Source organism: Oculina patagonica, chromosome 10 (assembly GCF_052425735.1).
Source record: "Oculina patagonica isolate OP01 chromosome 10, crgOcupat, whole genome shotgun sequence".
In the NCBI taxonomy this organism is placed as follows: Eukaryota; Metazoa; Cnidaria; class Anthozoa; order Scleractinia; family Oculinidae; genus Oculina; species Oculina patagonica.
The window spans coordinates 23272544-23297010 of record NC_135767.1 but is presented as its reverse complement, the minus strand read 5'-3'; the positions used below and the strand labels follow the sequence as shown (position 1 = coordinate 23297010).

Here is a 24467-nt window from a genome sequence, read left to right as displayed (position 1 = left end):
GAAACACTTTTGTAATAATGGCAAACCCTTCATTCTAATGTTCAACGCTTTCGAAAATTAACGGCCCGCACGAATGACATCTTTAATACTTTACTGAGTTTCGCTGTTTAAAATCTTGTCAACAACCACATCACATTTTAAATAGAATTGGCAATTTCCACTTGGCCAAAAACTCCTGAAAATGGAACAGACCCAGTTCCTTGCGAGTCAAACGGCTCCGTTTGAACAAAGTCAAGCAAGTCTCTCGAGTCCCCCTCCTCTTCGTCGTCGGAGTCCCTTGGAGACTGGGCATCATCGTTGGAATACGCACGCGCAGATGACACGATAGATGAAGCTGTTTCTTGATCCTCCTCTGACTCAGAGATGTTCGATTCCAGGCCTGCATCTCTGGCCTCGTTTTGACTACTGGCGTTGGCGACCATGGAAGCCATTGAAGGGTTAAAATTGAGAGGGACTGAGGACGAACGTTTGACGTCTGGGGAGTACTGCGCCGAGGAGGGCTGAAAACTAGCCGAGACTGTCTGCCTGTGATAAGAATAGAATAGGTCTTAGGGTTTTGTTGGAGAACAGCTGTCTGACTAATAACACCTGACTTATAAGAGAAACAGAACATGTCGCATGGCACATGGGGGGAATAGGTTTGTCGCCTCACTCTTTAATAATGAGCAGCAAAGGCATACACGCCTCACTGACTAAATTGAACAGTTGTATCGCTATATTGTAGATACCTTGAGACAATAAATTGCTCCAGTGAAATCTGATGAACTCCAGCCACTGCTGCTTTAGCTTTTGTCTGTCGACGCTCTAATGATAGAATTTCCTACAAAAGACACGAGAATAATCAGGTAAGTGAGGTGGCCAGGTTAGCGAATTAAACTCCGGTTCGAGACGTCCAGATACGAACCCTGAAAAGGTCATTTATGGTGGTCTTTACGTTATGCATGAGCTCCGAATCTGTGGACCGCTTGATCGTGACTAACAGAACTTTAGGTCTTTACATGACTTGTTTTGAATTTAACGCAAAATTCGTTTTGGAGGAATTAAAAGTGCGTAACACAACTCCTAACCAAGACACATACCCCCTTCTACCCCCCATAAATAAAAAAAAAAAAAAAAAAAAAATAAAATAATCTACCCCAAACCAAACCCCCTAACTCAATTTTCTTTCCCTTCAATTCGAGTTACCGGGGTTCTACTGTATCATCAAACTTGTGGTTTGAAGACACTGCTAATCCGGCATCGAAAGAGCCAAACTTTTTACCAGAGACAACAATACCACACTTACAACTGGTGTCTTCTGCTGCGTCAATTTAACTCCCTTGGTGGGAATAGTCGCCGAATCAGACCGTCGTGACCAGGTCCTCGCAGCCATATTGGCAGTGACACTTGTTGTTTGACTGGTGCCTGACTTTTTTTCGCCATGCTGCAGGGTATCCTCTGATTGGCTGGTATCAACTGACGTCACGCTGCCGCTGAACAGTTCAGAATGCACTGTGGACGGCGGTGACATACCAAGGTATTCCATAATAAGACGTTTAAGGCGCTTGTAGGCGTCACTGAGATCTTCTGTTGTTATGAAAAGAAAAAATAAATAAATTAGTTCAGATGCTTTTGCCGTTTTTCATGCAATTTTTAGTACTTCCTTTCGTTTTTTAAAAGACTGATTTGATGGTTAAAATCACTTCATTGATATGGTCTAAAATATTTAGATTGTAGCCAAAAATAGAATAAGATTTAAACTAACTACGAAAGGAGGTCAAAGGAAAGTTTGCATTATCGGATCAGTTATCTTCGTTTCTATTTCTACACAGTTTTTCCCTCTGGCAAAAGATAATTTCTTGCAAATTGCTCGACAAAAGAGTGGAAAGAGTGTCTAATTTTAGCGTGCGTTATGAGTACTGATTTCTTACCGGTGTTTATGGCCATGTCAAAGAAGCCAGGGTTTTGTCTGTTGTGTTTTAGACACAACTCAGCTCGATCTAATGACTGCAGTAACACCGGCTCCGCATAATCACCACGCTCACGAAGACGGGCCTCGTGAATCTGGAAAAAAAAAATAATGTAATAAATACAACACAAGTGAAATACCAAACGCTTATAAACTTAGCCAGCTGTAAAGAAGACCCTAAAAACCCCCGAGGTCTTACCCGGGTTCTAAGACTGCATGTGGTAACCCTCGTGATATTTTCGGTAATAACCTCGACCTACATGTATGGCCGGGTTGGTCAGTATGAGAAAGATATTGGCAGGTAAATAATTGGTTATCTTACCTCTCTTGATACGGGAACCACCAAAACATATCTTGGTTCAAAATAAGTGTTCTTAAAACTCAACACTCCCTGAAATTATTCAAAACAAGTAGTTTTAACGGTTGGTATTTCAAGAAATATCGCCAAACAAGGATGGTACAAGCTTGAACTCGTACCTCTAAGTCCATGTGGAACACCGCAGCAAGACCCTCACGGGCCACATTTTCTACGGCCTCTCTTGTCACACCGTACCAGTTCCCTGCGAGCTGGCACGTCTGCAGGAATTTCCCCTGGTAGATTAAAAACGGAATTGACGGTAGTGGGTCTTGTTGTTTAGTTTGTTAACTATGCCCCCAAAAACGTTTTTCTTCGCGTGGCCTTCTCGCTATCGCGCTCGCGCTAAAATAACTACACAACAGGCGCGCTAAAATAACTAAACAACAGGCGCCTGCTACGCAGGCTACCGAAACCGCAAAGATAAGACGGCTGTTCTCTGTCTGGTAACACCTTAAATGCGGTGAAATACTGTGAATTTTTGCAAGTTTTCGCAATACAGCTAGTTAAAACCAAATGTTACAAAACTTTTACCATTACAACTCCTTGTTCAAATTCCTCTTGAGTCACAAAACAGTATTCTTCAAGGTTTTCTTCTTTCTTGCGGGGAGTTCTTGTAGTATGGCAGATGCTGAGGAAAAATAAGAAAAACATTTTGACAATGAAATAATTCGCTCAGTTCCATAAAAAGGACTACACATAACATGACCGTACAGCAGATAATTATTGCGCGCGAGAGAAAGTAAATGCAGAAGACAAACTTTACTAAACTTAGGCTTTCCAAGAACCTTACCCGAAGCCGAAGAAGTCTGGGAACTCCTGGCACAGTCTTCTCGCCAGATGTCGTTTTCCCGAACCCGGCGGTCCACACAAAATTAACATCGGATATGGCGTGTCCACACTTGGAAGAGTACTGAAAGATAAGGTAAGAAACTCGAATTACTACTAACGTAAAATGACTGCGGTAAACACACTTCGTTAAAAAGGTCTTTAAGTAACTTTTACAGGAAAAATCTTAGTAGTCTGTGTGCGTCCCGCTCCGCTCAAAAAATCGCGTTTTTTTTAGCGGGCGGGCGGCTGTACACAGGCAATCTTTAGTCGTTCTCCTGGTTTTGCTTGATACATGTAAGCAGGTTTATTAAGCATTTGGTTTAAAAGGCTCTGCTGCCAGTCAATTAGCGTGAAAAGGCAGTTGCCTTCTCGGCGACCGGGACAAAACCAAAAAAGAGGCTAAACTCGCGTAATATTTCCCGCGCTTAGCACCCTTAACTGGTTTACACGTTTGCGCTATGTAATCTGATTGGTTAATTAAGTTATTGGAGTCACTGTCTGTTATCCTAACCGCAAAATACATGATATATCCACCTAAAGAGCATCCGAAGACATCCTGACTCCCTTCCGAAAATTCCGATCACTCCCGAAAGTTGTCGGCTTGTCGTCATATGTAGTAATGTCACCTTTTATGTACTTAGAAAGCTCTTTGGCTTAGTCAATTTTTCATAAGATAGGATTTCTACTGAATAAACTTTACCACGGCGTTTTTTTAAAGCTTCAAACGCAAATTCTATACGCACCCTTACCTATCGTGAATTCTTGTCGGCTGTAGAAGCGACTTTGTCACGTGGAACATGTGATCACGTGCGGCGATAACCTCTGCTGGGGGATTGAACATGTTTATAGCTGCAACCTGTTAAGTCAATGAGCAAAGATCTTCATTATAGGAAAGAAAAACCTAAAGCCTGAAAATATCATGACTGTACTCTTTTCTTTCACTGTTCAGCCAAAAATCTATAAAACCCCTTATTTACCAGGCTTGTACATACACTGGGCTACGTCTAGCTTGGAGAAAGACTAAGAATTAAGTAAGGGTGGCAAATTTGGGCAAAATAGGGCTCACATCTTAAGCAAGCCGAGCCAGCATGGCCAACTGTAAGATCATCCATATCTGCTATTATCAACATGAAAAATAACTGGTAGTATCCAAAAGTTCGGTTGCTCTCACTGGCAATAACAGTGGCTCAGTTAATGATAGAAAAGAGTTTTCTTTAGATTTTATGCAAATTCACTTTTAAATTATTTAGTTATTTTAAGGCACTGATAATGTTGAAAGGGCTACGATGCGTTTCTGTACTCCCGGCGGCTGTATTCGCAGGCTATTTCTGTACTTCTGCCCACTACATTTCACTGGAGTGTGTTTTTTATACCTTTTCCTCAACAGACACTTTGGAGCGGTCCAGTTCCGTCAGACTTTGTATTCTGAACAATAAGGAAAGTCTATAGTCTGGCATACCCTGGACATCAAAATAAAAGAATTAAAAAGAATACAACAAAAAGTTATACAGAGATGTTGTATGTATGCGGTGCTGTAAGTAAGATAGAAGCTAGTCTATGACCTAAAAGGCATGCATTACACGTGTTTTGCAAAACTATACAGTCAAAAAAGCTACTCCTACATATTAACGTTAATAAAACAGTCTTAGGTATCTTATTGTTCTTAAACACCTGGATTGGGTTTCCAAGCAAGTTTAGGTTCCGCAGTAAACCCAGTTCCCGGATGTACCTTACTTCTGCAATGTCAATTATCTGTGAAAAATAGACAAGAAAAGAAACGTAAGTCATGGCAGGTATTGCTTGAAGATAAATCGAAATGATAATTGTCACACTATTGATTGCTGATTGAGAAGTTAGATAGACTGTTCACTCCCTTTATTTCTTTTCAAATTTTTCTTTGATCTTTACTGGTTAGTGTTGAACAGGGCTTGAGTGAATGAGTGTTGACAGGGAAAGAATTGTCAGAGAACTGGACGCCACCGCAAAACAGGAGGTGAGAGTGTTTTGCCCTTGTGCTCAATTTGCGGCCCAGCCGTCCTTCCCTCGCACCTTCTTTTGCATTGAAAAACAGAGAGGCCGTGGACAGTCTAAAGTTTAGAAAACTATGTTATGACATGTACAGACCTGATTTTCTTCGAGGTCAATTTCTTGTAGTAAATTGTGGTTCTGAAGACCTTTCATGCTCCGAATACTATTCCTGGACAAATTGATTATCTGAAAAACAGATAGAGAGAGTTCAAGATTAAGACAATAAAAACAATACCACAACAATAAACAACAAAAGCACATAAATGGATAAATCAATTGTGCAGTATTAACTTACCTCTAGATATTTCAGAGTTTCCAGATTTTCAATTTTCTTAACGTTGTTGTTACTCTAGAAGAAAATGATAAACCACAAAATTACAAAGTGAGATAAAAATAAATCAAAACAATATTGAAGGAAATATATCTTGTCCTCCAACTGGAAGGAGGAAAAGGGGCAGGCCGAGCATGAAGACATGGGTCTGTCATGGGGTGAAGCACAAGCCAAGGCTCAAGACAGGGTTGGGTGGCAAAGTATTATTGCGGCCTTATGTCCCCGATGGGTCAAATAGGTTGAGTGAGTGAGTGAGTAAATTTGATACTCTGTGAGACCGTGCAATGGACATCTCTCCTGTTGCCCTGAGACTTTCTTAGCCTTGAAAAAAAAAAATTGAGACTCTGAGAATGCATCCCAGACAAATTCGAGTTGACAAGACCTCTAAAATTTTGCTAAAATTCTGCAGGACTCAATTTTTTTTTCAAGGATCACTCACCACCCCTAATGGCCGATTCCCTCTATGGCGTGTACCTGCAGGGAATCACGGTAGTTGTATGTAAGTCTTGTGCATGGTTTGATGAATACAACTACCATCATGATGATTCCCTGCAGGCGCATGCCATAGAGGGAATCAGGCATTCCATTTCATCCACATAAAGTTTATATTTTTCAGTCTGGCTGGTTTATTAATTGAACTAACCAGGTTCAGTGATGTCAGCGGCAGGTTGTCCAGGTTGGCTATTCTGGAAATGTTGTTGTTCATTAAGCTCAAGTGAGACAACCTATGACAGTCAGATAAACCCTGTATTTCTGAAATGTTATTATCTGTAAAATCAGAAATTAAGGATAAAAAATATTGACAATAAAGATGCTTTTCAGACAAATGTTAAATGAAGTCATTTTAAAGCCTGTGGCTTGCAGCTGGCTGTTTATAACCTGCAATTATGCCCTTCCTTCCTACACGTACATTCTCCTTAAAATGCCTGAGTATAGAGTGCCATTTATTGAAGTAAGTGCTGACAAATTGTTAGCCACCAAGGCCAATAGTGGTAGTGGTGGTGGTGGTGGTGGTGGTGGGGGGGGGGGGGTGGGGGCAGGGGTAGGGTGGGGGTGTGTTTTGGGGGGGAAGGTGGAGGCTGTTGGGTTAAACTGCAGTGGTCTGGCATCTTATCCAGGGGGGTGCACGACATGGAGTGTACCTTTTGCTCCTATGGTTGTTGACTTATTACTTCATGCCACAGAAACCAGAGTTAAGAAGGCTTCAAGGTTGGAAGTGAATGTTTTTTTTTTGTTTGTTTGTTTTGTCTGTGATAATAAGGATACAATCCAATGTCAGGCTTGTCAATGACTGATGAGCTGAGAGATCTGGAAGGGCTTCTATCTTGTTGTACGACAATATAACTTCCTGCAAAAAAGAAAATAATTGCACATGTACACAGTGTAATAATCATGTTGATTTTAAATTACCCTCTTACCCTCAGACCAAGTGGTGGCTTGAAATCTAAAACAGTGGTGAGTTCATTGTGTGACACATCAAGTGACACTAGATAAGGCATACAGCCCAGTGGACTTAAATCTGTTGACAGAGATAAAAAGATTGACCTTAATATTGTTAAAAGAAACAAGAGAACATAAAGAAATATAAGTGAAACAAAATCTAATAAGTCACACACCTGTGAGTGAATTGTGAGAAATAACTACTGTTTGTAAGTGGATGTACTCTTGCAAGCATGTAATATCTGTCAGACCACAGCCCTACAAAAAATAGGAATAAATAAACATGCATGCAGTCTCAAGGCAATACAGCACTATACTCAAATGCACGCACAAAACAACTTTATTTTGCACTTGACAGTAACATGTGCATATTACTTTATGGACATCACACTAATTAAGCAACTACATGGTTAGCCTGCAATGTAGGCGTATCTAGCGAGCAATTTTTGATCGGGTGAGTGCCATCTTGGATTCGTACTCAGGAGAGGATTGGGGATAGGAATTAGGAGAAAACGCGTCCTAGAAAGTAGGAATGAGGCTGAAAAGACAGCGACGGGCTTCCAAACCTCTCTCTGCCCTCATCCAACATGGCAGCGAATCACACAGAAAATGCCTGCACTGCAGGCTACCACATGGTGGGCTTCAAAGCTTTGGTATCGAGGTTTGAGAACAATTAAAGATGAACAAATGGGACATTGCAGCATTTCAACTTAATTGGGGGCTTCCAGATTTGAGGCGCGATCCCCGCTCTCCCAAATTTCAGGTTAAATTCTGCAGATACCTGGATAACTTTGCTAGCAATATATTGAATAAAAACTTTATACCGCTAAGAAAAGGTTGAGATAAACTTGAAGAGTTCCATCAGCAGATCGTCCTAACTGTGATAATCCATCGGCTATCATTTCTTCAAACTCATCTGCCTCCTGACAAAAAAGTGTAAACAATTCTTCAAATGATCCAATACAATACTTCAAAAACATACTGTAATTACTGTCATTTGGTAATGATAACTTTAATTTTAGTAATGTTTTAGTAATCGTCCGTATAAGTCTTTAAGTGGACTGATCGACTCTTATTACGACAATTTCCACATGGAAAATTTCATGGACTGATTGACTCTTATTACGACAATTTCCACATAGTCAAAATATTTTGCATAAACATTAAACTGCGAGCCGTCTCTCTTTTGCTCTAAAGTCCGTGAGGACAAGTCGCTCGTTTCTCGCGCTCGCTCGCTCGCGTTAATTCGTCCCCACAGACATTAAAGCAGAAGACAGACTGCTCGCAGTCAACATAAAATGACCACTTTCATTGAAAGAGTTTTCACTCTCCAGATTACATGTATGACAAAGACTATTATAAGCATCATGCAAGCCAAATTTACCTGATCATCCATTTCTTCTACCTCCAAACTCTGATTTTCAGGAGGATTCGTTTCTCCATTAGTTTCTGATTTTACAACATTAAGACTATCATCTTGGAGTGCTTCAGCAGTATCTGTCATTTCAGTCTTTGCGAATTCAGATGAAGTTTCCACAAGGTTTTCTACATTTGCAGCAAACCCAGTGGTGGTGCTATCACCTCTTTCGGTCATTTTTGTTTTTTAACGGTCAAATTCAACAGGAAAAACTTGATTCGACGTAGTTTTCTTGAGTATATTTACAGGGCAGAAATTCTATGTGTTGTCCGCCATTTTGTATGTGTCTCGTTTCTAAGTAACAACACTAGAACCCAGTTTACCGACGAAACCCAAATACTCGGTCCAGTCTCGCGCGTTGAGCCCGTTGTGACCATTTGCACGGCCCGGAGAAAGAAAGAACGGTCCTTCGTATTGGAAAATATTTTGGAAAAAGTGGAATAACTTCAGAGGTATCTCTCTTCTCTGTTTTTTGTTTGTTTGTTTGTATTTTTAGTTTGCTTTCTAGATAATTATTAAAATTCAGCTTGGAAGCGAGGCGTGGAGGACACCGATACAAAAGAAATGAGTAAAGAGTAAACAGTCATGTTTATCATATTTCTTTTGTTTTTTATAACCCAGTCCTTTGTTCTTGGTGGGAAATTTTTACAGCATGTCCGCATGAAAAATAATCTAACCTCACAATTTTCACGCTATATCAGAAGGATAAATCTTGGAAAAAAAAACTCTCGTAGAAAAAAAATACGCGAAAAAACATTGGCAAAAACAGACTAAATATATGAGAAAATTAAATCCAGCAAACTACAAATAACTGAAGTGCTTTCTTTTATTGGTTACATCATCAAAATCAGGAAAAAAAAAAAAGTATATTGACAGTTGCATGATGTAGATTAATTTACAATTTGTTCCATTCTTATTAAATGGCGCCATAGTCAGTCTGGTCTTCTCTACTATGATGGCACCGAAATATTCGGCTTAACTGTTTTCTATAACTTAACAGTCCTGGTCTCTTCTTTTTGGGTAAAATCTGGAGAGGAAAAAGAAATCTCAATTATTATCTTTTGCTTGTCGATCAGTAGTTATTTACTAGTGCTAGGCACAAAAGTTATCATTTTACTGGTCTTTGCACCGGTTCCACAAGTCTTTAGTTGTTAACCAGAGGTTCGTAAAAATTTACTGATACCCAGTGAATAGTCAAGGAAGAAGACAACTAATTCCTTTGCAGACGTTACACATGCACGTGACTGTCACGCAACACTTCTTTCGGCGCACTTTAGTAGCTAAGAACGTTGGAGGACAATGCCACTAGCCGATCTGTAGAGGATTTTAAAGGATGGAAGCCATCTGTATTATATATCATCACTTGACTGTTCAAGAACTTTTGGCATTCTGTTCAAAACCCTTGCTTTGTGCGAAGGCATTTCTCTGACTTTCGTTACTAGAATTAGCAACATTTTGGCGGCGAAATATTTAAACGCCATATTCTGTACATATCTACTTACTTGGGCATCTGTTTTGACCTGAAGGTCAGCGATTTGCTTCTTGACATGATCAATCTCGCTGAAGAAGAGAAGAAGTAATAACAGGATTAGTGTTTTGGATCTAAACTCGAGAATAGAAACTTTGTTACGTCATTATAACAAGTAATATGACAGATGACGGTCTGTGATTGGCTAGCTTGAATGGCAAAATATAACTTGCAAATAGCTAATAGCGATTTAGAGGTCGGGTTTTAAGGTAAAATTTGCATAAAACTAGAGAAAATATTTACTTCTTTGCTAAAATGCTTTGGTAAGGCGGTGCTGATGTCACATGGCGCACTCCACTGCCCCAACCCGTGCAGTTTTCACTTTTAGAATTAAGATACTTACTTTTGTCTTTCATTCATTACCATCTTATACTGCAAGAAATAAAACATTGTAGATGAAAAGTTTCGTCTTGCATTGATTTTACTTCAATACCGGGGAGTCGGGGGGGGGGGGGGGTTCTTTGGGGAGTCCCAGTCCCAGAGACCCAAATCTCATTTTCCTAGTGAAAAAATAGGCAAATCCCACTTCCCATTTTACCCCTTCAGGATCCTCAAGCCTAAACCTGTACTTAAGTAGAAACTTAGCTTGTTCTATTTTGGTCCGTGACTTTTATCATCGCTGTCCATTTGAAAATTGAACTACTCACTTTCGTTAACAACAACAACACACGCTTTATTACCAAAAGAATAAATAAAATTTATATTATGTTCCCACATTACAAACTGAAGACATGAGAAATGTGGTGCAATCATTAACTAAAATACTAATTAAAACTAGCTGAACTAATTGATGGCTGTTTACCTCTAGACGTGCAAGTTTAAAATCTTTGTCAATCTGTTTTGATTCCCTGAAAATCAGAGAGAAAAAATGCTGAAATATAGGCATCTTTTGCATGTAATTGCTTATCACGCCGGTGCAGTTTACGACAACTACGTTAATAAGCCAACTAGCCGTGAAACAAAACTTCCGAATATAAAGCAAAAACAGAGCGAATATAGAACGTGTTGAAATGGAAGGCAGACTTGGAATGTAATGGGGTGGACCGGAGTGGAATTGAGTAAAGTGCAGAGAACCTTAAAGGTAGAGTAGGTTAAAAACTAGCTGAAGAAAGATTATTTTTACCTTCGATGTTCATTTGTTTTCATCTCTAACGCCTGGAAGAAACAGAATTTGAGTCTTTTAATACACATTTTCTTGTTCTTGTTTTGTTCAGCTGTTAGAGTCATTATGAACTAGAGGTTATTCCAGAGATTATTCAGTACGAAACCAAAAAGCAATTTCACTACGTTATTTCGCTACAAGAGAACTGTTATCCGTACAGGAGAGTTTCAAGGCAATCCATGTACATAAAAGCGTTGTCATACCTCGACTTTTTTTTCGACATCTTCGACGTAGTTCTCCAAACGGGAATTCTAAAGAAGAAATAATGAAATCCTACATTATCAGTAATCAGGAATTTTAAAAGAGATAATGACAAATTCAAAATTAAACCTTGAGACCATTTACCCATATACCTCGCGTTCTTTCTCTTTAAGTTCAATTTTTTTCCTGGAAATAAAATTATACATTTTAAATAAATGTGAAGTTCAGAGCTTCACAATACATAAAATGCACAATATAAATTTCAGACTATTGTTTAAAAAAGGAAAAAAACAAAAAAAATCAATCCAATTTCCATAATAAGGTATTGGTTTAAAGCAAGAGAAAAAGCTCTTTTTAATGCCAGAAATTACTTCACAGTGTATTTGACATTTACCTCTCCACTTCAACTTTCATCTTCTGCAAAGAGAAACAGTCTTTGTATTAAAAAGATGAGCGAATGATCTTTCATATTAACTGTACACGTTTAAAGTCTATAAAAGTAACAAAATAAGTACTTATTGGAATGGTATGAACGGAAAATAATGCTTTTAATTGTTGAATGGTAGTAAAACCAAGGCATTCCGTCAAAGAACAAAACAATAATAACAACTTACAATAGCCTCTACCCAATAAATAAATGTCTATGATACTAAATTTAATTATGATGAACTAATATACAAATGAAGACAACTACATAATAAAGTAGTTGAAATAAGTATATCTAATGATAATCGAATTCAATCAAGTAACGAACCTTTATTTCCTTTTGAATCTTTTCAATTTTAGCCTTCCTGGATGTTTCCTGTAGTAAAAAAAAGGAGCGTTTTTAGCAATGAAATGTGCTTTGATCCCATTAGTCAATTAACAGGACTAAAAATTGCCACTGGCAAAGCAAGGCTATAATTAAACACAAATATGTAACTATCTTCAACTTTTCAAATATAAAATTGTTGCGTAAAATGTTTTATTTCAAAGGTTTTTTACTTACTATTTCTGTGGCCACTTTCAATTGTTTCCTTTGGTACTGTAATTTACTGGCAAGAGATAATAGGTGACAAGTTTCCCTCTGTAATTATTTGAATTAAAATGTATGTGGGGCCGCCATGAAATGAAGGTGTTGTTGTTTATCAGACAAAATTTGCTCTAAAAGCAACAAAATTTGTTAACAGTGGAAAAGTTGCATACCTTTTATACTCTCCATTTATCTTGTCTACCATCTGAAAATGGTGAAAAAGAAAATAATAATGATTGTGAAATACTGCTTTATCCGTTGCCTTTCAAGAGTTTTCCCGAAATCCTAATACTGTTGCAATTAAATGTACAACTAACAAGTCAGTTAATGAAAGTGTCTCCGCATCCGCAAATAAAATAACCTTGTTACGTTACGTTAGCCAATCACTGTTCGATGACGGTTCCGAAGTATTTCTTAAATTTTAATATTATACAACTTAGTTCTAGATCTAAACAAACCTTTGTGGCCGTGTCAATTGCTGCTAGGTTTGTAACAAACCCTTCTTTCTGTTTGAACAAAAAAAATATTCATTACACAACAACTTTTAATCAAATATGTTTTAAAACACCTGCTTTAACATGTAGGTATAAACATGGCAGTACATCAGTCAGTCAGTCAGTCAGTCAGTCAGTCAGTCACTCAGTCAGTTAGTCATTCTGTCAGTCTTCGGTCAGTCAGTCTGTCCCTCGGACTGTTTCTGTTTCTGTCTGTCTGTCTGTCTGTCTTTCTGTCTGTCTGTATGTCTGCCTCTGTCTGTCTGTCTGTCTGTCTGTCTGTCTATCTGTCTGTATGTCTGCCTCTGCCTGCCTGCCTGCCTGCCTGTCTATCTGTCTGCTTGCCTGCGTGCCTGTCTGTCTGTCTGTCTGTCTGTCTGTCTGTCAGTCTGTCAGTCAATAAGTGAGACCTTTATTTCAGTGTCAAACGATACAGTATTGTGTTACATTGAAAATAGCGAGGACACTTACATCATGTTGTAAATCCTCTAGTACCTTGGGCACCATGCGTGCTATTCTATAGGGAAATCAAATAGTTCGAGTGTAGAACCATAATTGTCACTCCCCATGCAAGTACTTGGTTGTGTAGATGCGTACGGGTGAAGTAACTTTTGAGATGTGCATGTGATGTGTCTATTGTCTCCTGCGGTTTATTTTGTATACTTATAGGGCAATGTATAACTTACTAAATCAAATTATGTTAACTTTCAACTGAAAATTAGTCGAACGTAAAAAATACTATTTTGGTTAATTATGGAAGTGCTAAAGAGCTTTACTTGGTTATCACTGAATTGTTGTAAACTGTATAACTTTGTTAATATTTATCACCTTTCTATTTCCTCAATATCAGAGTCGCTGATAACTTCCTGTAACAAAAACAAACAAGCTGCTAACAAAAATAATCTGTAGAACTTAAACAAATGCAATTGAAGATTGTAATTTAATCCTGGGGGAAATTGATCTCAGTTATAAACTCTTTTATTAAAATATAAACATCTAGTTAAGAAACTTGTCTTATCAAAGTTTTCTTTATAGCTACTTATAGCTACAGCTCGACGCTTTAGGTAAACACGAGTTACCGAAATTTTCGGTGATTTAATTATTGCTTTGTTGTTATTACTCACCATTTGACGTTTCTCTCGTGATCGTCTCTCGCATGCTTCTAGTTCACTGAACATAATTAATACCAAATTTAGTAAACTGTTACTATCTTGATCAATATAAACCATCGTATTCGGTTATGTAAACACATCTATTTTTTAAAAGAAACCTTTTCCCTTGAACTTCATGAATTTTTTTCTTTTGCTTTATTAGAAGGTGGCCCCAAGTGCATTTTCAGGGTCTTGTAGGTCACCGCTTTAATTTGTTGTAATTCTCTTAGTACATCGGTTACCCTTCATTACAACAAAAGATATTAAAACAAATAACAAAGATTGATATTTTACAATACTTACTTTCTGTAGCGGCGATTATCTTCTTGTAGCTGCTTTAGTTCATTCTGTTGAAAGGGGAAAAGATCGCAGAGTCGATTATTTCAATGTAAAAGCAATGTTCTTAACGTAGCTACGCTGTCGAAACCAACAGGAACGTTACTAAACTAATTAATGGACAAATATTTTTTTAATGGGGAGCAGTGGTGAGAGCGCTCGCCTCCCACCAATGTGGCCTGGGTTCGATTCCCGGACCCGGCGTCATATGTGGGTTGAGTTTGTTGTTGGTTCTCGTCCTTGCTTGGAGGATGTTTTCTCAGGGTTCCCCGGATTTCCTCCCTCCCTAAAAAAACAACACTGCTAAATTCCAATTCGATCGGGAACAGTGGATGAAAAGCCTCTGTGTAAATGCCACTGCAAATTTCCATTTATTTATTATTAGTTTATTTATTTATATTTGACGATGATACTTGCGTTTATACCTCAAAGGGTGCCTAATTTTTGTTGTGATGTGTGTTGGCAAGAGCCCATCAAGATGTCTCAGTACCTTGAATGGCCATAACATGTAAACCAGACAGTAGTTTATACCTTAATTTTGTCTCTCTCCATTGTACTCTTCTTTAAAACATCAGTCATTTGTCTCTTGGTTTCCCTGAATGGAATTAGAAACGACGTGGATAAATACCACATTTTAAAATTTACTGAAATTTATAAAGGATACCGCAACGTTTGCTTAATTTCCTTTAGTTTGAGAATATATCAACGTATCAACAATAATTCACGATAAAGCAAACCATACAAAAAAAAAATACAAGACAAAAACAACCTTATTTGATTATGACAATTCAGTTAAACTGAAAAGTACAGCTTCCCAATTGCGCTATTCTGTCTGGTTTCAATGAGTTGGAACTACTGTTAAATTGCACAAACAACAACAACAACAACAACAACAAAAACTCTACTGTGCAACATAGATACAAGTATAGGTGATTTTTTGACATGGTCTCTATAATTGTTGAAGACGACCAATCGTTTGCCAAAGGTTACCGTAATGATTCGATTTAGCGCACGGGGCGCTTATTTACTTTTGGCGCCTCAAGGGATAGCCTGCGAGCAGGCTCTCTATTCGGGGGAAATGTGAATATATTATTATTGAACTGCTAGCGCTCGCGTGATCGCGCCTTCGGCGCTCGAAGAGTTCAATATTCACGTTGCCCCCGATAGAGAGCCTGCTCGCAGGCTACTCAAGGGAGGGCGCTTATTCGAGACAGGGCGCTTATTCGGGACAGGGCACTTATTTAATTTTTCGAGAAACAACCAAATGTTCAAAACAAAACTTTAATAAGTATTAAGATAACTAACAATGACAGAAACTGTAACAGTAGCAAATTGTTGAAAGTTCAGCTACTTTTAAAAGAACTGTTCATTTTAACAGCAAATATATACATGTACGGTACGGTAAATGTTCATGCGTTTATCTATTCGACGTCGATGACTTCATTAGGGGCAGTTATCCACAATAGGGGGCGCTTATTAGAATAGGGGCACTTATAAGAATGAGGGCGCTTATTGGAATAGGGGCGCTTATTAACAAAAACACATTCGAAGGGGGGCGCTTATTCGAAAGGGGGCGCTTATTGGAAGGAGGGCGCTAAATCGAATCATTACGGTACATCTGTTGCTGACTTTCTTACTACTTACTCAAAATAGGCTCCTATGTTTACGAGCTTCCTGTTCTTAGAGTCACCAGCCTTCGCCAACACCTTGGAACAAATCGCATTTACACTTATAGTTAACGTTTGAAATACTTAAAAAAAACTAAAAATGCACTTCAGTGTTATTTAAACAAATAATCAGTTGTTTTGACTAGTTTCCAGTTCACTTAGATTAAGCAATTTCTGACTTGAAAAGTTAAAAATTGGTGAGGTTTACTTATTTGACTTAAGATAATAAAGTTTTTACCCGATTTTGGTCATCCATAACGTCGCAAACCTTTTCGACTTCTTCTTGAGGCATATTTGAATCTGAATAAGTAAATTGTGAAGAAAGAAAAAAGGAAGGAAGAAATTAAAATTGTTATTTTAAGAAATGGAACAAAAGAAGAAAAGATGAAAAATAGGAATAAACTACAATATCATTAATGGATAAAGAATCTACACGCATGACAATCCTTTTGATTTGAAATATTTCGCGCGGTTAAATCTGAACACAAGATTTTTACACGGTTTTTGTTTAAAGCTTACCGTTTGTCGGGCCTTCTAGTTTACCACCAGGCCTCGCTCCCTAGACTTATATTATTAGCCTGTCAAGCTAGGGTGTAATACGCTATGTTTTACTAAAGTTTTAACAGGGTTTCCGAGACATGCAACGATGAAGAAAATTTATGGACTTTAAAATTGCAAGCTTGAACTCGAAAAGGAGTGCGCGCGCACCGCCATCAGCACGCACTTCAGCCGTTAAATTTGAAAACAACGAAACAATCGACAATATCTCTATGTAATGTAAGACCCTGTTCAGCAAGAGGACGGAAACTTATTCAAATTCTATATTGCAAACTGAAATAATTTAATCTGTAAAAAAACCAATCGAACTATGCAAGTGAAACTCTGCATATTTTCCTTCTTATTTTGTTCTGTAAGATAAATTATTTTGCTTCTATTTTTCGTTTTTCCGTTTCACTTGCAAACTAAATTAACTTCCTTTCAGTTCCTCGTAGAGTTTAATTTGTGATTTAAATCAAAGTTTTAAAAATTCTTCAGATTTTCTCTCACTTTATACTAGGATGTTTCTAGCGCCTATCATAAACGACCACTAAGCGATTCGTTCAAATGTCGCAGTTCTTTTTTTTGGGTAAATCCAAAACTGTGCAGGAAGACCTCAACTGAAGCCATATACAAAAACAATTTACAAACCTGCATTTTGAGATTCCATTGTCATGTATTTCTGATGGTTTTCGTTGCCAAAAAAACGAACTACTTTGACGGTTTTTACGGCCAACGCGCCATGCAAGTTCTGCGTGAAGTTACGACACAATGCTAACATCACTGTTGACTCATGAGCGCGCGCTGAACTTTTATTTACACGAACAATGCAAAACTAATAACTGTGTGGCGCAGTGCTTTCACATTTTGATAGTAAAAGGTTTTTAAGCTCTTTCAATCGTTTTGGTTTTGGCAATTCGTCTGTTTTTTGTGCTTTCGTGAGATCTTTTAGCAAACCGTTAGTGAGAGACCGTTTTTGTTTGTGTATACTAAAATAAAAACGGTTGATGCGCGTGCCTGTGCGCGCGCACATCTCTCGATTTGGAAACCATGCCATTCACGCTTGACGAAACCACTGCTGGTCAAGGGGAACGAAGACCCTGGGTACGAGGATGGAAATCACGCTTACTCAGTGGCTATGGACATGTGTATCTGAAATGAACTGTTACTGCTTGAAGCTATTTTAGTTTTGAACTCACTAAATATTCGTTGAGAAATGTCATTGTCACTGTACTCACTAGCCAATACCACTTGAATGCAAATTCTTATCATATTTCAGAACAAAGTAAGAGCATTGCAGCCTCTTTTAAATAACAAGGTGTTCTCTCTTTTTTTCTGTCTTTTGTTTTGAACGCGCAAAAACTGGACGAGGGGGAGGGGTGAGGATAAGAGCACGCGTTCTCGGTAATTGTTATTTGGTGACATTACGGCTTATGGTCTTTAGACTCTCCTAAGCTGAGAAAACCAAAGGACTAGGCCAAAAGAATTATTGTTTTTGTTAAATAAATGAACTTCAGGCCTCCTCTCAAAGAATCAAAGAACTTTCTACTGGATGGCACCACATCAGACAATACCAGTGTCTCGCATTTGTCATTGTACTTTATTAGTGGATTCAAAGTGGCTATCTCCTTACTTACATTAATATTATTTAAAGACGGTCAAGAAATAAACACAATGTTTATATATTGGGTGAGAAAAACAAAACCTTACTATTCAGAGTGAATTTTAGTGCGTTGAAAATTTATAGTCGGGCTTCTCTTGACCTACTCGACTCTTGTCTGGAACTAAAACAGTGTTTCAGTTTTACTGTGACGTCACCGTGAAAGGAATGAATATAGCCCTACAACAGCAAATAAAAGGCAAAGGCCACAAATGCGAGGGCCACGCTGGTGAAAGCCTTTCCGGCACCGGAAGGAGGAGGAGGATCCTTCTTGTCTGGGCAAAACGGATTGAAGTGGTCACGTGGGGGCGGTTTGCCATCACGATCAAGTTTGCCTTTGCAATACTGCACCATCAGCTTGCCCATACAGATTTTGGACTCCATGAAAAGCCTGTAAGTAAGAAAAAACGGATGTGGGAGTTTTAAATGCTACATGTATGTTTTGGAACGGAGATACGAGGCGCACAAAGTGCCAGACTGCATGGAAAACAGTGGGTTTTCCCATCCCAGAAATTGTTTCTCGGAACTTGCGAAGCGCCGAAAGCTTCTCTCCTCAGTCTCACTCTCTGCCTTGACACTCGCTCCTGATCTTTCATTGGAAGGCCGCCCGCATTCGCAAAAAATAGTCCGTCAGAACAAAGTGCCAGCAAGTTGTGATGAAAGAGGAGGAAACCTCGGCACTGCTATTTAACTAAGATATGACTACGCTGTTCTTATAGACCAATTTGACGAGGAGCGATACACTTAACAACGTAGTCTCTAGTGCATGCTCTAGTACTAATAGAGTAAAGAAATGATCCTCGCAGTGAATTTGAAAATAACGAAATAGCAAAGAAAAAAGCCAGAAGCAATTCTGGCCTCAACGGGATTTTAATCCTTGACCTCCGCGAAACGGGTGCGATGCTCTACCAAGAGTTCAATCTTTCCCGTGAAAGGAATAAAATGGTCTAAATTATATTAAGTCTTAGTTGCTGACCGGACCCAATAGCAAAACTGCATGTTTTGGACGGAATTAAAATTAAAATGTTTACTCGATATATAGAAAATCAGCTTAGTTTAATTCCATGACATTGAAACACATCCAACATTGAAACTCTATTTTGAGGGGTTGTTTTAGTAAACAAACACGCCCCCAAAACCCTACTACACGATCAGTCTAGAAAGTTTAACTCGCTTCGTGTGTGGACTCTACTCTACATTAATTGACCCATTTTATAACTCTTACTTGCACAGGTCGGCGGATTCCCTGTTGGCCTTAAACTTGTCATGGAATGTCTTGGCGCACTCTTTGCCTTCTTCATAAAACTCTTTGTCGCATTTCAGCATGTCTGTCACGTTTTTCGGCAGACCAGTGGTATTTACGTGAGGCTCAATGCCACACAATAACCGCCCAAAGTTGTGCATCTTTGCTTTCATATCGGCCATTCGCTTCATTGGGTCTTTCATGTAGCGATGAGTTTTTAGGTAATCCCCATAGCACTTGTCGAGCGTAAAGTTTCTGAAACACTCCATGAATTTCTTCAATTCATGACTGCAGAAGAGAAAAAGAGTGAACGTTTTTATTCAGAAGTTTACAAGTCAACTCAAGCTAAGCCGAACCAACACAATGCAACTGAAGTCAATTCAAGTTAAGTCAAGTCAATTCGAGTCGAGTCGCGTCGAGTCCGATCGGGCGTGGTCGGGTCGGGTGCAATTTTTTTTTTTACGCCCACTTTAGACACTTAGTTTTTTTTTTCGAATTTTATGAAAGAGGAAAAAGGAAAATGTTCGAGATAATTGTGCCCCGGGGTGGAATTGAACTCGGGTCGTCTGCCTGAAGAGCGAGTGTGATACCGCTACGCCACCGGGGGCCGGCTCCCAGAATTCGTAAATTTTAACTATATATCGTGTTTCCCTTACAAATATCGATAGCTAACCGTAAACAGGCTAACCAAAGTGCATAGTAGGCTAACCGAAGTGCATAGTAGGCTAACCGAAGTGCATAGTAGGCTAACCGAAGTGAATAGTAGCCTAACCAGAGTGCATAGCAGGCTAACCGGTACTAGTTACCAGTCGACGACCGTAAGTGGCGGCCATCTTGAAGTGGGCGTAAAAAAAAATTGCTCGGGTCGGGTCTAGTCTGGTCGGATTGAGTCTAGTCTAGTCTGTCGGGTCGAGAGGAGTCGTGTCGTGTCGAGTCAAGTAGAATGGGTTGGAGTGCATTGCATTGCATTGCGTTGCAGTGCAGTGCAGTTCAGTTTAGTCAAATCGATTCGATTGGAGTTTAGTGGAGTCAATTTGACTCGAGAGGCGTCAAGCGAGTCCACTAGTTGGGAAAATTTTCTTTTTTTATTATCAAGAATAAAGGCTTCTAAAGATGGGTTTGATATGTAACAGGTTAAACACGCAGCTATTCTCGCACACCTCTACCTTCAGAACTACTCTCACCCGGACGATCACACCGCGCGTCGAACTACATCTCTACCAGTATTTGGAGATGTGTCACAAAGATGGTTCTTTCATCTCAGCCATTCAAAAACCATTATAAATAGTTTGGGTGGGGCTATGCTGTAAGCTGAACACCAGGAGAAAAGTTTCATGTCCACTCAGCGATGGTACCTGTCAGGAGGACAAAACGAAGCTGTTCCACAGAATTAAAGCTGTTCTGCATGCACTTTCCAGCTGGCTGAGAAAAATCATTGAACCCATCTGGCTGGCTTTTTTGTAAGCAGTTTTCTTGCTTAATAAAGTATAACATGTAAAATTTCATGAAAATCTGATGACTCGTTTGTTAGAAATCGTGAGTTTTCTCAGCGAGCTGGGAAATGCATAAAGAACAGCTTTTCTGTAGAACAGCCTAGTTTTAACCCCGTTTTGTCCTCCTGACCTGTTAGCAAGCCCCTTTTACAGAACCTAATTAACTCATTCCTTAAAACTTTCCACTAACACACCTGCAGTTAGCTGCTGGGTTTCTGATTCTCTCGAGGAGATTATGCGCACAGCGCATGTCCTCTTTCTTCCTGTCCTCTTCACTGCATTTGCTCACAAAGACGTCAGTGTCAGCTGCAGAGTTTGGCAGTTCTATATGAAGATGAGAAAAAAGGAAACAAGATTAGCATAAATCATGCTAATCTCATTCTAGAACCCCTCGCGCCTAATTTTCAGTGAAATTAAGTGAGTGAAAGCCCTTGGAACTACATAGATCTGACTTGCGTGGGGACTTCAATCAAATTTCATGAAGTTTGCTCCAAGTGTAGCCAAGCAACAATTTCAGTTACGCTCTTGTTCTTGCAGGTCTTGGGATTTGATGCGGCTAAAAGTACATTTAACACTAAAGCTACCAGCATTTAACGTTATAATACCTTTTTATCGATAACATTTCCAATTTCAGTGCAATTTGTTTGCCATGTTTAGCGCACAAAACCCTAAAAGTGGAGCCAGGCCACCAGAGGTAGTTAACAAACTTGGCGGATATTTAGCGCGCACCTGCAGACAAGCTGCGCGCGCGAGAGCTGAAGCTTTGCAATCCATTTTGACAAAAAATCAGCTGTAGTTTCAAACTATACACGGAATAATGTCTGAAAATTATCTATGACTTAAACTTTTCTGGCTATTATCATATTTTTTCTTTAATATCGCCCTGATCATCTTTTCGTGTTGTTTTCCTTCGTCTTTGCAGTTTCCTATAGCAAGTTGATTGACAGTTCTGATTGCTATAAAAGAAGACGCGGACGTCCAACAGTGATTTTCAAAAACTCTTTTTATCATTCAAAACACCAATTACATTGCGGTGAAAACAATCCCAGCCTTCGTATTTCTACATTTAAATGAATTTTGCATACGCTTTTTGCAATGACAGTCTATATTTTGCCATCATATAAACTATATATATGGTAGTTATTTTGCCTTACCGTCTTTAATTTCGCACTAATTAATTTCTTGCAGAAATGCGCCTATGGTAGGCGTTAAAATGTGATTTCGGTATTGATTTCTTTTTGTAATTTCGTTGTCCCAATAATGATAATTAATTTGCCATAATTTACATAACGTTTCCATTTCACTACTTAAGATAAGCTTTCTTTGCATCGGTAGAATCGAGTTGTTGTCACACCGCTAAGTGTCTCAACCTATTAAAATGTTATGAAGGCCACTTTAGTAAAACTATATGTAGCGATACTTTTAAAATCCCCTCTTTCCTCCTGAAATCCACTAGTAATCCATCAAAAAAAGGAATCGCAATAAAAAAGAAACAAACGTACGTTAACCACTCTGATATTCTTGCCTGTCCTCTACAACCAGTGGAAAAAAAAAACAAAAAAAAAAGATTCGCGACAGTATTATTACTTTGTTACTTTATTATTATTGTTACTATGTGTGCGGAGCAGGTGATTCCTACAGGCAGGTTCGAAGACAGAAAAAATGATTACACGATAAAGCACAAGATAATCTATGTAGCTCTTTGAGCTAAAAATTAAACTGGAATTAAAAAGAAAAAGAGAGCTTCGTTGAATATAATGTTCACCTTTCGTGAGTTGTGCGAGAGAAAGGGAGAACATTGATATAATCATCTAAAAGCTCTTAAATCATCAAGCTCAAGTCAAGTGAAATGCAACTTACTTTTATTTTGCAATGTGTACATTAGATGATATATTTCATAAACATCTAAAAAAAACCACGGTGTAAATTTTTGTTAATTATCACGATTCGTTAGCAACACTGTAAGGTTGCTAATGCTTGGCAAAGCGTGCTGTGAGCAAACGCTGTTTGCAAAGCCCCGAATCAGTTAATATGTAAATTTTCCTTGATTCTTCGCGTTTTCGCATAAATAAACACAACACAACCTTATTTTTTTTCAAGTGTTACAGTTCTATCTCGATAATATGAAGATTTTAAAGAAAAATCTATCCTGTTTGACGGGAATTTTCTTAGAAAATTCAATGTTATTGAAGGAAAAATTGATCTGCAAATTCCGGCAGGTGTTGTATCATATGTGTACGAATTCTGCCGGATTCGGTTTGGCAACATTGTTTTCTGTTCGCTCGCTTGTTGATTTGTAATAGAAGAGAACATGAGTTTAAGCATGGTAAATTATAGCAAGATCGACTAATCTGAATCACATAAAGGGTAGGTTGAATAAAAAAACCCGAAAGCATGGCATATTCTAGCTACTAGAACGGGGCAGTGCACGACTGAGTAACAATTATGTGTGAAAAATTACTTAAAAATACCTGTCTGACACTTATAAAAGCACGCAATAACTTTTCTAAAGAAAAGCATAAAGTTGGCATAAAGTTGCATAAAGTTGGCTTCGGCAAACAACTCTGATCACAGAAGCCGATGTGTACGAAATGCGTAGCAAGCTAACATTAGGCGAGCTTAATGTTATTTTTACATTCGTTAGTGGCAATCGTTGAGATATCAGCAGCAAACTTCAAGTTTTGATTGGTAAGCCGAGCTGAGTAAATCACCTTGAAACAGGTATATTTCCACCGCTAGCTTGAGGCGCTCCAACGTTAAAATTTTCAAATTCAATTTTCAAGATCACCGCCCTAAATTCAACTTATGTCCCTGGGTGATATGAAAGAAACTAAAAAAATATGTCAATATGACAAAATGTTACCTGCAAGTAACAGACATGACAAGACTGCAAAACTTAACATGAATTTCTTCATGTCCGTAGCTCTTTCCTGCCAAACAAACCCGCGTCAGAGAAAAAGAAGGGATGTCTGTCTGGGCTGATGTCGATGTTCCTGCGAACACAACAATCTGACAAGCTGAAGCAAATGAAGAACTAAATGAAATGGAGTCCTGGTGAGCTTAAGTGACTTGCTTGGTTATTGTTCGGATCAACCAATGACAAAAAGTTAGGGGTAATTTTTTAAGGTTTCAATTCGCAAACAGTACTTATATAACAATGGGGAGCACCTTTTCAATTTTCGATCCAGCGTAAATTAGACTTTGTAATTTGCTGCAAAGTTATGTTATGTAAACAACTGCTTAAATTGGCAGTCAGTTGGGGGTTCGAATCTATGTTGTAAACTATAAGCTGATTCGTTCGAAGCACTGTAATAACATGAACTTGAAATTTATTACAGGCGTGTTTGTCTCCGCGGTGGAGAGGTTCACGTGATGTACACTTAGCGATAATGTAATTCCCTAAAAATATACAGATCAGACAAAAATCATCGACCGAAGATTCATGATCTGTCTGGAAGAACTTGGGTGTTTCTTTTTTTTTTTCTTTTTGTAAGTGTTTCTTTTATGTGTCTTCATTTAAAAACGCAGTTAAGATGGATAATGAACGTTAAGGCAAACCGTTATTTCCTTTTTTCCGGGCTAAGATAAATTAAGGGCCGGGCTAAGTGCGTCTGATAACTCTATTTTTGCCAA

General features: G+C 38.6%; 3 protein-coding genes and 2 long non-coding RNA genes across 5 annotated transcripts in view; all 5 read right to left on the bottom strand.

Annotated features, from left to right (window-relative positions):
• Nucleotides 1-61: 61 nt before the first annotated feature.
• LOC144628040 (leucine-rich repeat and guanylate kinase domain-containing protein-like) lies at nt 62-8655 on the bottom strand. Its single transcript, XM_078486093.1, has 19 exons — nt 8318-8655; nt 7758-7856; nt 7110-7191; nt 6912-7012; nt 6760-6841; nt 6137-6261; nt 5458-5511; nt 5259-5348; nt 4806-4886; nt 4508-4594; nt 3884-3990; nt 3097-3216; nt 2838-2934; nt 2426-2539; nt 2271-2339; nt 1911-2043; nt 1286-1566; nt 729-820; nt 62-525 (listed from the first exon to the last, which is right to left on the bottom strand). Exons 1-19 carry the CDS (start codon nt 8525-8527, stop codon nt 138-140), a joined length of 2412 nt encoding a protein of 803 aa, XP_078342219.1. The 5' UTR covers nt 8528-8655; the 3' UTR covers nt 62-137.
• A 503-nt stretch (nt 8656-9158) lies between these two features.
• LOC144667471 (uncharacterized) overlaps nt 9159-24467 on the bottom strand; it is a 116624-nt gene continuing 101315 nt past the window's right edge. Inside the window, exons 2-3 of the long non-coding RNA XR_013573319.1 lie at nt 9853-9906; nt 9159-9377 (exon numbers count right to left, since the gene is read on the bottom strand). This is a non-coding gene — a long non-coding RNA (uncharacterized LOC144667471). The remainder of the gene's footprint in view (nt 9378-9852; nt 9907-24467) is intronic.
• On the bottom strand, nt 10101-11315 carry LOC144667072 (uncharacterized). Its single transcript, XR_013573273.1, has 4 exons — nt 11244-11315; nt 11002-11033; nt 10681-10726; nt 10101-10250 (listed from the first exon to the last, which is right to left on the bottom strand). It is a non-coding gene; the product is annotated as an uncharacterized LOC144667072 (long non-coding RNA).
• On the bottom strand, nt 11963-17205 carry LOC144628799 (uncharacterized). Its single transcript, XM_078486912.1, has 12 exons — nt 17090-17205; nt 16140-16201; nt 15879-15940; nt 14766-14829; nt 14202-14245; nt 13872-13917; nt 13576-13613; nt 13219-13264; nt 12712-12759; nt 12427-12458; nt 12230-12275; nt 11963-12043 (listed from the first exon to the last, which is right to left on the bottom strand). Exons 1-12 carry the CDS (start codon nt 17112-17114, stop codon nt 11963-11965), a joined length of 594 nt encoding a protein of 197 aa, XP_078343038.1. The 5' UTR covers nt 17115-17205.
• On the bottom strand, nt 18166-24091 carry LOC144667501 (uncharacterized). Its single transcript, XM_078528922.1, has 5 exons — nt 24003-24091; nt 23698-23843; nt 21029-21158; nt 19324-19629; nt 18166-18489 (listed from the first exon to the last, which is right to left on the bottom strand). The coding sequence occupies exons 2-5, from the start codon at nt 23747-23749 to the stop codon at nt 18279-18281; spliced, it is 699 nt and encodes a 232-aa protein (XP_078385048.1). The 5' UTR covers nt 23750-23843; nt 24003-24091; the 3' UTR covers nt 18166-18278.